Here is a 13956-nt window from a genome sequence, read left to right on the forward strand (position 1 = left end):
TCAAAATACCCCTACGCAACTTAACTTGCGTTAGTGTACTATGAACGTGACTTAAGTCACGCACAACTTAGCACTAGCGCAGCTTAACTCACGCTAGTTGGCCGGTGGTCAGAATTGAAGAACAAACGTTTTTTGGTCTGTGGTCAGTTTTTCAACATTCAATCCACACGTTTTTTTACACTATTTTACACGTTTTTTGACCACATTTAAGTTAGATACAACCTAGGTTTCCATTTGTACCTATAAATACCCTCACATACTTCCCATATTCCTCACATTATCTCCTCCCACTCTCTCCCTCTAATTCTCTTCTTTCTTTGTTTTTTTTTTCAATATTCTCTTTGGGGTAAAAAGTGATCAAAATTCGTCCGAGTAAAATAGTGAATAGCCGACTTGAGGAAGTGATCGACCCTTGGGATAATTTTAATCTGCTTTTTTAACCGCAGAAACTTTTTACCATAAGTAAAAAGAACTTCTTGTGGTAAAAAAAAATCAGATTTAACTTTAGCCCAAGGATTGATGATGTATTTTCCCCAAGAAGGCTGCTCACTATTTTACCCCACGAAGATTGATCACTTTTTACCCCAAGGAGAAAATAAGTAGAATTAGGGCCCGTTTGTTATGGATTAAAATAAAAGTGATTTTGACATAAAATAATTTAGAGATTATATCTTAGAGATTTTGTGAAAAATCAGAATCTATTTTGCATTTGTTTACCGTAATAAAAATCACTTTTTTTAAACAAATAATCTAGTTTGTTTGGATACAACTATATAAAAGGGATTTTTTGTTACAAAATTAGTTCAATCTTTTAAATCATATTTTCTCTCTCCTCTAAAAAAAATCTATTTTTTGAGAAGCTACTCTTAACAGCTTCTCATTTGAAGCTGTTTTTAGATTATTTTTAGATTCTGATTTTTTAAAAAATTTGTAACAAACGGATGCAAAACTCTTAAAAGTGATTATCTTTTTAAAAAAAGTGATTTTTTCTTAAAAAAGCTATAACAAACGGGCTCTTAGTGAATAAGTTCAAAATTATTGTATGAATTATTGTAATGTATGAATTATTAATAAAATGAGATATTATTATATGCGTCAATTTTGTTCATTTATTTTATATTTGCTTTTAGTTTCTAATGTTGTATTTAAATTTAATGAATAAATATTAATTTAGTTCATTTACTTTTATTTATATTTGTATTTATTTAAAGAATAATATCGAATCAATAATTTAGAATAATGTTAACAAAATAATTTCAGAATAATGTTAATAAAATAATTTAGAATAAAGTTAAGAAAATAATTTAGATTAATGTAAACATAATAGTTTAGAATGAAGTTAATAAATTAATTTAGAATAAAGTTAAGAAAATAATTTAGATTAATGTAAACAAAATAATTTCAGAATAATGTTAACAAAATAATTTAGAATAAAGTTAAGAAAATAATTTAGATTAATGTAAACAAAATAATTTTGAATAAAGTTAATAAATTAATTTAGAATAAAGTCCTTAAATGTAACAAAAAAAAGGCCTAAAAAGGCCTAATTGAAAATTATTTAGTGCATAGGTTTTATATGCACTAAATGCAGTCAAAAAACAGTAAAAAAAAACGTGTAAAACTCAATAAAACCATGGTTTAATAACCGACCAAAGTCCAACAAACGTGTTCTTGAGTTGTGACCACCGGCCCAACTAGCGTGAGTTAACTCACGCTAGTGCTAAGTTGTGCGTGATTTAAGTCACGTTCATATTACACTAACGCATGTTAAGTCACGTAGCGTGACTTAACATACGCTAGTGTTAACCTGTGCGTGAGTTAACTCACGCTAGTGTTAATCCTGGGCTCAAGAACACGTTTTTTTTTACTTTGTTCAATGTATTTTAATTGATTTGACACGTTTTTGTTAAGTTTTTACACGTTTTTTGACCCTATTTATGGTAGATATAACCTATGTTACAATCTCCCCTATAAATACACCCCTAAACTTCCCCATTTCCTCACACCATCTCTCATTCTCACTCTCTCCCCCTATGAATCTTCTTCCTTTCCTTCTTTTTTTCCTTCTTTATTTTGGTGTAAAAAGAGAAAGAATGATAAGTAGTGGGAATACTGGGGAAAAGATAAGTAGTGAGCAGCTTTATTGGAAAAAGAACCACATTGGGTAAAACTAAATGTGCAGATTTAGTTTTACCCCAACGAGGTTGGTTTTCTTGTGGTTTACTTTTAGTTTTACCCCAGGAAGATATGTTTTCTGGTGGTTTTTATTTTTTCGCAGATTTAGTTTTACCCCATTGTAAATGTAATAAGAATTATATTAATAAAATGATATTTTATATCCATTATTTTTGTTTCTTTATTTTTGTTAATTGTTGCATTTATTTTACGATTGCGTATTGAATTAATAAATTCTAATAAGATAATAAATTCGAATAAGACTAAATAAATCAATTAGAATAAATTCAGCGTGAATTCGAATAAAAATTGTGATAGCGTGAATTTGAATAAAAATTGCGATAGCGTGATTTCGAATAAAAATTGCGATAGCGTGATTTCGAATAAATATTGCGATAGCGTGATTTCGAATAAAAAATGTGATAGCGTGATTTCGAATAAAATATACATAAACGACATTTATGTCAACAATTACATTAAATTCCGGAATGTACCTTCCAACTGCAACAATTATCTTACCACTGAATGGGGCAAATTCAAACTTGCTAAGCCGCAGGACTCCAACATACGATCAGCATCTCGAATGATGGTATTCAAGTGCCAACGAAATGAGGTCCATTCCTTGACACTTGAATACCATCGTTCAACATGCTCATCGAATGTTGGAGTCATGCCGATTAACAAGTTTGAATTGCCTCATCCAGTGTAAGACAATTGTTGTAGTTGGAATGTGCATTCCAACTACAACAATTGTCTTACCTCTGAAATGGGGTAAATTCAAACTTGCCAAACAACATGACTCAAGCATTTCGCTCGACATTCATGCTTTCCTTTGAAAAGAATAAATTTTTGTTAGGCTTGCTTTAGATGATGGTATCCAAGTGCCAACGAAATGAGGTCCATTCCATGACACCTAATACCTTCATCTAAACCAGCCTAACAAGAATTTAATCTTTTCAAAGGAAAAACATGAATGTCGAGCGAAATGCTTGAGTCCTCGCCGTTTGACAAATTTGAATTACCCCATTTCAGAGGTAAGACAAATGTTGTAGTTGGAATGCACCTTACCCTAACTAATGACGATCTTCTGGCGGAATCAAGCTATTGATGATATCTTCAGTTGATCTCAGCAACGTCACCCGCATATCGATCCACTGGAACTTGGTGTGCTCCCAAAACATGCTCGTCACGTTTTCGTCGTTCTTTAACTCCACCCAAGTGAATGATACTCTCCCCTCATCGAGCTTTGGACGTTTATACCGAACATTTTGCACCTTCCTTGTGTCTCTGCGGTTGACTCCTTGGTTGAATTCATTTAGTTGATCCTTGAGACCTCTTAATGTTACATCAAGGCACCGAACCTTCAACCTTTGAGGTTCTCTGCCGTTGAATTGTGCATGAACGTCGATCCACCCGACCATTGCTTCAAATCTACACAATAAGAAATTAAGCACAATCAATGAAAAACTCATTCAAACATTTCATCAAACATTTGGTGTGCATATTATACATAAACCCTAAAAATTATAACTACAACATAAACATGCAAACATCTAAATAATTAAGCAATATTACTCATTTGCATGTAACATTGTATCATATATTGCAAAAAAAAAAAATGCAACAAACCCTAAATCTAAAAAAATCTAATCTAAGTGTAAAAAATCTAACATAATCATGCAAACATCTAAACATCATAACAATTAAGCACTATAAGTCATTTGCATGTAGCATTCTATCATTTCTAGCATAAAAAATTAAAATTTTAACAAAACAATAAACCTAACAAATTCTAGATTAACAAAAAAAATCTATCATACCAACATAATTTAAGTGAAAGCTTACTTGTTCTTGTTGTTGTAGTGTTGTTTGATTTGAAGTTGAAGGAATTTTTGAGTTGAGTAATTTGAGAGAGAATTGAGATTTGAGTGTGTTGTGTTAGAAAATGAGGCAGAATAAGGTTCTACCTGGGCTAATAACAGCACGCAACGTGACTTAAGTCACGCAGCGTGACTTAAGTTGCGTTTATTTTCTAACTAGTGCATGTTAACTCACGCGACGCAAGTTAAGTTGCGTAGGGGCATTTTGGACTTTTACTTTGGGAATGAGCATAACCGTTTGGGTAAAGAGCAGAATTCCAGTATTTATTTCTTTTTAATATGCATTTATGAGCCCGTTTGTTATAGCTTTTTTTAGGAAAAAAAATCACTTTTTTAAGAAAATAATCACTTTTAAGGATATTGCATCCGTTTGTTACATATTTGTAAAAAATCAAAATCTAAAAACAGCTTCAAATGATAAGCTATTGAGAGCAGATTCTCAAAAAATAGATTTTTTTTAGAGGAGAGAGAAAATATGGATCTAAAGATTGAGGGCCCATTTGTTACGGATTAAAATAAAAGTGATTTTGATATAAAATAATTTAGAGCCCGTTTGTTATAGATTTTTTAAGAAAAAAATCACTTTTTTTAAACAAATAATCACTTTTAAGAGTTTTGCATCCGTTTGTTACAGATTTTTAAAAAAATCAGAATCTAAAAATAATCTAAAAACAGCTTCAAATGAGAAGCTGTTAGGAGCAGCTTAAAATAAAATAGATTTTTTTTAGAGGAGAGAGAAAATATAATTTAAAAGATTGAACTAATTTTGTAACAAAAAATCCCTTTTATATAGTTGTATCCAAACAAACTAGATTATTTGTTTAAAAAAAGTGATTTTTATTACAGTGAACAAACGCAAAATAGATTCTGATTTTTCATATAATCTCTAAAATATAATCTCTAAACTAATTTTGTAACAAAAAATCGCTTTTATATAGTTGTATCCAAACAAACTAAATTATTATTTTAAAAAAGTGATTTTTACTACGGTAAACAAACACAAAATAGATTCTGATTTTTCATAAAATCTCTAAAAAATAATCTCTAAATTATTTTATGTGAAAATCACTTTTATTTTAATATGTAACAAACGAGCCTTTCTAAAAAAATCTCTATTTAATTTACATTGTTGAAAAATATAAAGAGTAAATTACACTCCTCTGCCCTCAAAGATGCTTGAATTACACTCTCCTCTCCTTTTATGTTAAAATATACACTCCCCTCCCCTCTTATTCAAAACATATTAGAAAAAATTTCACTCCCCTCCCCTAAGAGAAGCTTGAATTACATTACCCTCCCATCTTATCTTAAAATCTACACTTTACTCCTTCAATATTATTTTTTTTATTTCTTAATAATCTTGCAAAAAAAAATAATAATCTAACACACTTCCAAAAAAATAGTACTACGGGTCTATTTTAGTATAATAAAAAATTGAATACATATTTTTCGCTATTTTTTATTCACAATTTCATTAACATGTAGTTTTATTGTTGTATATTCATTAACATCGGAAATCAATGCCTTAATCCTGATAACATAAAACTTTCTCTTGAATCCTTAACTTCCTCCACTACGAATAGCTTACCTCATTACGTTGCCACTTACGCAACTTTCCGAACATACATGTCCTTAACTTTATTCATATATTGCTATTCCTGAGAGCATGCTAACTCCGTCAACATATGTCGACTTCTCCCTATCTTGTAACCTTGTATTGACATTCCAAAATATCATAAACCCTTTCCAAAAACAACTCTTACCGAAACTTTCCGTCATGCTTAGATATATATATATATATATATATATATATATATATATATATATATATCCAACTTCTTCACTTACGGGTACACGAAGTATCATTAACTTCTTACCCGACATTGTCGGAACATTTCTTCTTAACATTGCCTTACATTCCCGGAGGATTCACACTTCTACTTGCTAAGTTCACCGGCCACCTTCTGGCACGATCAAACTTCCTCATCACATACTTCGTTCCTCCTGGGTCCTATTCAGCTCTCAGGCATCCGTTCTAATCGTCGAATGTTAAATTGAGTTGATCAGGCTCAGCTAACAACAACAACTAGAACATCCACCTGGAACCCAATGGCCCCACTACCTTAGTTGTAATTTAATGACCCAAGGCACGATCTGAATCGACCTGCTTTGATACCAAATGTAACACCCATACTAGACGTATCTAGAAAGTCTAGCACGTGCGTTAAGTTTTAGTACTGGATACATTAAAATATACAACAATAAAACTTCGAATGAATATTATTTACAACAACATGCGTTCGTACAAAGATAATACTACTCATCTTTTCCAAGGTATAATAAATACGTCCTTGAAATCCATAGCATCCTGCTGCGGCACGAACGACCACTTGTTGAAACATCCACTCAGCTACTAGCGTGCCATCCAACCTGTTTATCTGAAACAAATAAGGATTGGGATGAGACATAATGTCTCATTTAGTTCCCCTGAATCCTAGGCTATAGGTAACCTCAAGGGAAACCTACAGTCACCACGTGTCTACAATACAATCTGACGGTTGATTATACGTGTGTGGTCATACTTTCCTAGACGGTAGTGCATACTAGACCCGTCATAGGTTCATCTCACATGTTATAGGCTTCACTTCCTATACGTGTCATGGCGGTCGAGAGGGAATCTAAAACCGCATTGCCAAGAATACGCTCTACGTATCAAGGCCTAAGCATATCATGATCATGGCACGATTCTAAACTGGACGATTAGGGAAACCTAAGGTCGTCACCGGTATAGCATACTTTACTTGCTCTATTCCATGTCTTGTACTTGTCTTATAGCATCTAATGCTCTTGTTCTTGAACTTAATCGTGCATGGAATCATTCTTACATAATCATGAACATAATCATAAAAATAACATGCATGGTCGTACATAAGTTCATTCATTAAGTTAGCGTTGAACAAACAATCATTATCTTGATTCATTTTACGGAGAGCCCCGGGTGGAGTAACCCCGAGAACAATCCCATCATGACCGATGTACGTACATCGGACTCCCTCGGTGTCGTGCGGGTCCCTTACGACTTGAACCGTTCCCCTTGAGTCGAGAACCTCTCATATCCCCCTGATGTGGATAACAAGAGACACGAACACCTACATCTTGTTTACTCGGTGACATGCGGGTCCCTTACGGTTTGAATCGTTCTCATAATGAGAACCCCTTGTATCCCCCTGGCGTGGATAGCAAGAGACATGCCACCTACATTATATTAATCATGGTCTTGTCGTTCATGTAGGATAAACCTAATCATGCTTACATGTTTACCTCGGAACCTTGATCGATCCGATTAGCGGTAAATTTCATACTTGTTCATGCTTGTACAATCTTAATCATGTAGGAGAGATTAACTAATCAAACCACGACTTAACATGCTTGCTATATCACTCTTGATCATGTGCGAAGAGTTTATACTTTGCATCTTATCATTCTAAGGATTCTAGCTAACTAGCTAGTTCTCGACAACTACGTCGAGGCTCTAGTTTTCCCTAGCTTAATGAATAACTTGTTACCCGATTCATGACATGATTCTCTCATATGCCATGCCTTAATAACATGCTTAATAATTATCTCTTTATCATAAAAATCTTGTTTTCATTGATTATCATTTAGGACCTTGGTTTGAGGGGTTTACTTTTATAAAAGACTGGACGAGAAAGTCCGGAACGAAAAACACCGAAACTGCCTGAAACGAGCAAGCAGCACCTGAAGGCACCACTTGCTCGCCTAGGCGAGTAATTCCTTGTGGGAGGCGAGCAGCTGCTCGCCATGGCGAGTAGGAGGTGAGCAATACACTGGTTCTGCTCCTTTCTACTCGCTGTGGCGAGTAATAGCTCTCCCCGACGAGTTATGACAGTCCAGAACACTTAAAAATGGTATTTTTGACCCAAAATCCTCAAACCAAGTGTCTCTAAGCATGATATGACTCTTAGAGGTCATAGGAAACTTGTAAAACATTTACATGGCAAGTATTGGCAAGTATAGCAAGCATGGCTAAAAAGGGGAACTAAACATATTACATATAAACCCTAGAATTATCATAGTTCTCATAATATTCTAGCATGGCATAATCATGATCCCAAAGGGTGGGAAAACTATCTATGGAACTCACCTAAACAAAGTTGCACAAGATTCTTTAGCTCCCAAGCATCACTTCCATTTCACACCTCAAAACCCTAGCTCTTGATCACTTGCTTTTCCTTGGCTCAAACCATCTCAATCTTGTTATTTTCTTGCAATCCAAAGCATCATGATCCTTGTTGGTTATAAATCTTTAAGTTTTCTCTTTCAACTTATCACTCCATCCTCAAACCCTAAGTTCTTTGTTGAACCAACAACCATAGCCTTAGCTCATGAATTCAACTTAAAGCCATCTTCTTTGTTCATGGAGGAACCACATCTTGCACAAGATCAAACTTCCACTTCCAACATAACCAAAACCCTAACTTCTTGAGAGGAGAAATAAAGAAACCAAACTTAAACCAAGCTTCCTTAAGCTCAAGAGATCACAAGGAAACATAGTATAAAAGCTTACCATGGAAGGATGAAACTTTAAGAAAGATTGGTGGAGAAGAAGGAAGGAGGTGGCGTGAGAGAAGAGAAGAGAGAAGGAAGAAAATTCTATCCAACATAGAGAGAGAAAGATAAGAAGGAAATGAGATATTTTATGCCCAACACAAATAAATATCCTTTCCACATGAAATTACAATTATGCCCTTGCATCAAGCGTGTTTAAAACGACTCCGATACTTTTCCCGTATAAAGCTGACATCTCATAAAATATTATCCATTAACTTACTTTCCATGAATTTAATTCCTCTGGCACGATCAACGGGTAATATACCGATACTGACAAGCAGGATATTACATGTTTACTCAAGCTGGTAATATACAATTCTCTCCTCATTTATACATCACTAATGTTTTGTATTCTCCGAATTTCAAAGTCAACCTTATCTATGTTTCTATATTGTATCAATCTTTATCTTGCACAGTTCAGCTTTCACTTACAAATGTGTTGTAAAGGATCTGAAAACCTAGCAGATGATTGGTTCGGGGTGAACATTGTGATGGTCTTTAAGAAGTGCAAATCTCATCTCATGTTCATGTCAGTTAACATGTTTTTACTTTGCTTAGTCCTTGTAGTAAATCCATCAATATACCTTGTAAATCTAAGAATATTAATTCTAGTACTACTTTTTGTTTTTTGACTAAGAAGTATCTAGCGGTATATTTGGTCCAAAATTTGAACCAATTACACCAACTTTTAACTTATTTTTGCTTAATATCAAATCCTGCAATCTGTGTAATGAAACATTAGATTCCCTATGTTTGAACTTTGATGGGATTGTGCCAGTAAAGTTGTTGAAATTGAAAGCAAGACACAGAAGAGAAGTGCAGTTGAATATGCAGTCACAATGCCTCCAATCAGGCTTTCCAGTTTCTTAATGCAGTAGAGAATTTTCAACAATAATTAATTGAGTATAAGTTGCAAAGATTGTGCTGAGCATAAGCATACCAAGTTGAAAATTTTGTGCAATCATTAAACTTGCATATGTAATAAAATTGAATTTACTTCCTGTTGATTCAAGCCATAAATTAGTAGCATCCATCTAACTACTTTAGAAGAAAAATTCAGACAAATTGCATTCCTTTGATCCTTGCACAATGATCTTCCATTGAAAAACAGAAAATAGCGAAGTTCAACATAAAATATAAAATATGTCAGTGTATACTCGAATTTATTGTTTGTAAGAACTTTCTATGGTTACAAGTTGATGAAGGAAAAGGTAGTAGATTATAATACAGTAAAAGAATTGAATTTTGATATCTGACACAACTAAAAAGAAAGAAAAAAAATCTCATTCCAATTAATTTGATAAGATCTGGACATCAGGATCAAAAAAAATTCATGTAGGCAAGTCACTGTTGCAAACCAATGATATGATCCAAAAAAATCATATTTGGTCAATTACCGAAAGAGCCTCGGGACTGTTTTCTTAAAGGCTTTTCCCTCAAGCTTTAGTCGTCTATATGCTTCTCTCAGATGTGTTGGCCGAATCGGTCCAGATTCCCTCCTTTCCTTCATAATTGTTCTAGCTGCAAAAATAATAACTTTGACTAATGGAAACAATGCACTGCAACAATTTTACCTTGGAAACACTATGTGCAGGAGTATTTACTATCCTATAATCATTTGCGGTTTTCTAATTCTAATTTATTTATTTTAAAAGAAAGCGTGTCATGTTTGTAAAGGGAAACTATAAATTAATCTACCTGTTTCCACAACTTCACCCACAAACATTTTTGCAATCCCTGATACTACAATCGTAATTGGCTGAGAGACTGTCTGGGTCCCAATGATGTTTGCTAATACCTGCTTTGAGGCAACGAAGAGAGAATAGGAAACTTGTGAGCAATCTTATCACACCATAACGTAAATTATTCATGCAAATTGAAGTGTAAAAATGGGAATCTGCAATCTACTGTAGAAGCACATGAGTTCAAAAGCAGCATCAATGCACAAACTAACTTGACAGAAACCATGGTTGACTAATATACAAGGAGAACGCGTGAATAAATTTAGCTTAAGCAAATATATGCAATGGGAAAAAACCATGGGATCCCTACCATATAAATAACCGATCATGTGGACGCAAAAAACTGTATTCTGTTTTCCAAAACCAGAGAAGATCCAAAACGAATTGTAGCTCTTTATAAATAATCTGAACTCAACATTTAAAAATTTCATATTTGACAGAGTTATGCGTCTACGATGGTATAGGGATCATTCGAGTCCTGACATTATAATTAATTTTTGCTCTAATCAGTTTGGGAGAAAAGAAAACAGAATGTTGAAGGTCAATTCATGATTTCATGTTGAAGGACACAGTATCAGCCTAGCCGAGCATCAAGTAATAAAGAGATTAAACATGAAATCACCTAATAATGTGTTTGTTTTATATTCTGGGAAGAAGTTGTTCACTGATTTATTTTCAATTTCCCACAACAGAATGTAAATAAAACAAACACATAGGACTTTTCCACAGTGAGCAAGTAACTTTAGAGTTTAAAGTAATATTGATCATTGATGAATAATCAATGATTGATATTATTGGCCCCATCATAACAAATCAATATAACAATCAATGCTTTTATCACTTTACTATCCTCATGGCCAAAATCAAAACAACCAGGTCTTAAAGACAATTGTTAGTTTCATTAGTTTCCTCTAAGAACCATCGAACCTGAAAGCTCTTTTATTTAAAACTCATTCTCTAACCTCAAAAACTCAAATATACACAATGAACATTTAATCCACTCAACAAAACCAAGCTAAACCTGAACTATTAACACCAATTATTCTACAGCCCTATATCTGATACATAGTATGTGTGCATTTACATCGGTGTTGTCAATTGCGAATCACGGAAATAGTGATTCATTCAATTTCCACTACGCAATAGTGCTATAGCAACCTATAGCCTCTATTTCACAATATTTTGGACTAAATAGTGTATTTTGGAACAATTGTAATTTGTTCAAATTCCGGTAAGCAATAGCTCTATAGCTGCTATTAAGCAACACTTATTTACATTGACGTCGCGGTTTCCATTCTTTCTCTGTTACTTGCATTTTATCTTCATTTCTACTTATTGATTTTAATCAAAAAAAATCACTTTCTTGCTTATATGCTCTTTCTATCTGATACACCATCATCTTTAACCTGCATCGTTCGTTTACATTGTTTTATGTTTTGATAAGATGCATATTATTATTTACAATATGTTGGCTTCCTTTTATCATTTTTAATGCTATCTTATTTATTTGGTTTGATTTTTATAAGCTGTCTAATACTACTACTAACTAAGTTCTTTAGACATTTTCCTAATTGCCAATGCTGGTGCATCTAGACGAGGAATAAGTATAATATTATAATTTATATGAACTTTTAACTCTGGTTTTAATTCAAAACGGTTACTAATATGTTGCAACTTTTGCTGTAGAATGATGACAATAACCCTTCAAATGGCTATGAAAAGTTTTAGCTGTTGTACTATGAATATAATCTAAGAACTTCAGTAATTTTTACTTTTCATACATCATATCACTTACTTTATATAGCATTGTTTCTTAACTATTTTCCACAGTCATATGAAAGGTTTCCAGGTTTGTTAGCAAGGGAATATTTTTAAGGGTTTGCAGCATTACAGTGCTAAGTGGCAACCAAATACAAAATCACATAGATAAGACAGAGGTAGAAAAAATTGTTTCAAATTGTGGTCCGCAACCATAATTACGACCACAATATTGTTGTTGCGGTAACCTTCACAACAACATTGTACCGCAAGTGTAGTGTTATCTTCAATCACGTGTATGGCTGCATCGTAACTGCATAACACGGTTTCGGCCATGTTGGTTCGAACCTTCTCACCAAAAATTAAAATTTAGAACCCCAAATCCCAATTTGTTTTAGATCTAATAAAAAAATCTTTACTCTAACGGTCTCTCAAATTGTGTATCTCAAGCACCTCCTAATCGGTATCTACAGGGGAAATTGAGACTCTGCTATGGTGGGTAAGGTGGTGCCACTTTAAACAGTGTCATGGCACGACGGTGACAATTTATATTGTTAGTAAAAATTTAAAATTATTTAACACAGCAACAGCTGCAATGCACAATGCACGTCGCAGCAACTACAATGATCGAAATTGCCACGACCGAAACCGCAATTTAAAACCATGATTATATAAGAAAAAACAAAATAGTAAAAGTGAACAAAAGATAATAAACTTACCCGTGTCATTTTTGCTTTTTGGAATACAGCCCTACGAAATGACTCATAACGACTCATTTGTTCATCAGTGAATGGTGACAGAATAGAACTACGTATCAACAAGAAAAAAAAACAACAAAAAAATTAGGGTTTGTAATATGATAAGAAAAATAACATGAAATTGAAGAAAATAATGAAATTAGTAACAAACTGCATCTTAGCCATTTTGTGAGGATCACCAACAGCACGAAACTTAGCGAGTTCAACATCCATATTATCTTCATCTTCTTCTTCATCTTCTTCATCATCTTTATTACTATTATTATTCTTGGTGTTATTTGAGATTGAGTTTTCCACGTGAACGTGTTGTTGTTCATGATGGATGTGAGAGGGTAGTGAAATCAAGGAATTGGAATTTGGGTTTACGGGTTCTGGTTCGGTTTTGATTGGAGAATCTGGTGGTGATTCTTCGAATGCAGCTTCCAATGGATCCATTGATTGCTTCATTCTTGATCTTGATCGATTCTGTTGGAAAGTTGTTATTGGAAGTGAAACTCTCGCTGGGGTATATCTATACATACATAATAATAAAGCAAGGTTAGTTCTTTGGCAAGTTTGCCATTTGTCAACAAATGAGAGTCTTTACTATTTTTAAAGTTGCTATTAATAGTAACATTTCCTTAATTATGTTTTAATTATTTATTTATTTTATTTGTTAAGTATGAATTAATTAAATAAATATTTAAATTAATTTAATCAGAGTTTCAATGTTATATGGAGGATTCAAACCGGGAGAGGATCCTCTCCAGTAAAATTACCTCCTGTTTTCTCCTGTGAAATAATCTTGGCCATTCATTCCTTTTAATGACACCTTAACACATCTTAGCCCTTCATTCATTTTTTTTTGGACAAGTTCGTTCATTTCTCTATTTCGTTTCTTTTCATTCGTTTCATTCCTTCCTCACAGCCATTCCTTCACGATCTTTTCATAAACCCATCTCAACCTACTTTCCTCCCAAACCCATCTCAAAAGCAGCGACACAATAGTAGTGACGGTGGAGAAGTGTGGTG

General features: G+C 33.5%; 1 protein-coding gene across 1 annotated transcript; it reads right to left on the bottom strand.

The window, feature by feature from the left end:
- Positions 1 to 9810: 9810 nt before the first annotated feature.
- Positions 9811 to 13494, bottom strand: LOC146929078 (transcription initiation factor TFIID subunit 11-like). The gene is made up of 4 exons (XM_085701158.1): positions 13097 to 13494; positions 12907 to 12994; positions 10386 to 10485; positions 9811 to 10208 (listed from the first exon to the last, which is right to left on the bottom strand). Exons 1-4 carry the CDS (start codon positions 13462 to 13464, stop codon positions 10081 to 10083), a joined length of 684 nt encoding a protein of 227 aa, XP_085557284.1. The 5' UTR covers positions 13465 to 13494; the 3' UTR covers positions 9811 to 10080.
- Between the last annotated feature and the right edge of the window lie 462 nt (positions 13495 to 13956).

The sequence above is a fragment of the Medicago sativa genome, chromosome 4 (assembly GCF_051527215.1).
Source record: "Medicago sativa cultivar Bolivia chromosome 4, Bolivia_mono, whole genome shotgun sequence".
Classification (NCBI taxonomy): Eukaryota; Viridiplantae; Streptophyta; class Magnoliopsida; order Fabales; family Fabaceae; genus Medicago; species Medicago sativa.

What these genes read in the sequence shown, in the direction of transcription:
- LOC146929078 (XM_085701158.1), bottom strand. Translation starts at nt 13,464, where the DNA reads ATGTATAGATATACCCCAGCGAGAGTTTCACTTCCAATAACAACTTTC. An exon ending in CACAAAATGGCTAAGATGCA is followed by an intron (nt 12,995 to 13,096) that starts GTTTGTTACTAA and finishes GTTGATACGTAG; the next exon opens with TTCTATTCTGTCACCATTCA. An exon ending in GGGTGAAGTTGTGGAAACAG is followed by an intron (nt 10,209 to 10,385) that starts GTAGATTAATTT and finishes TTATTTTTGCAG; the next exon opens with CTAGAACAATTATGAAGGAA.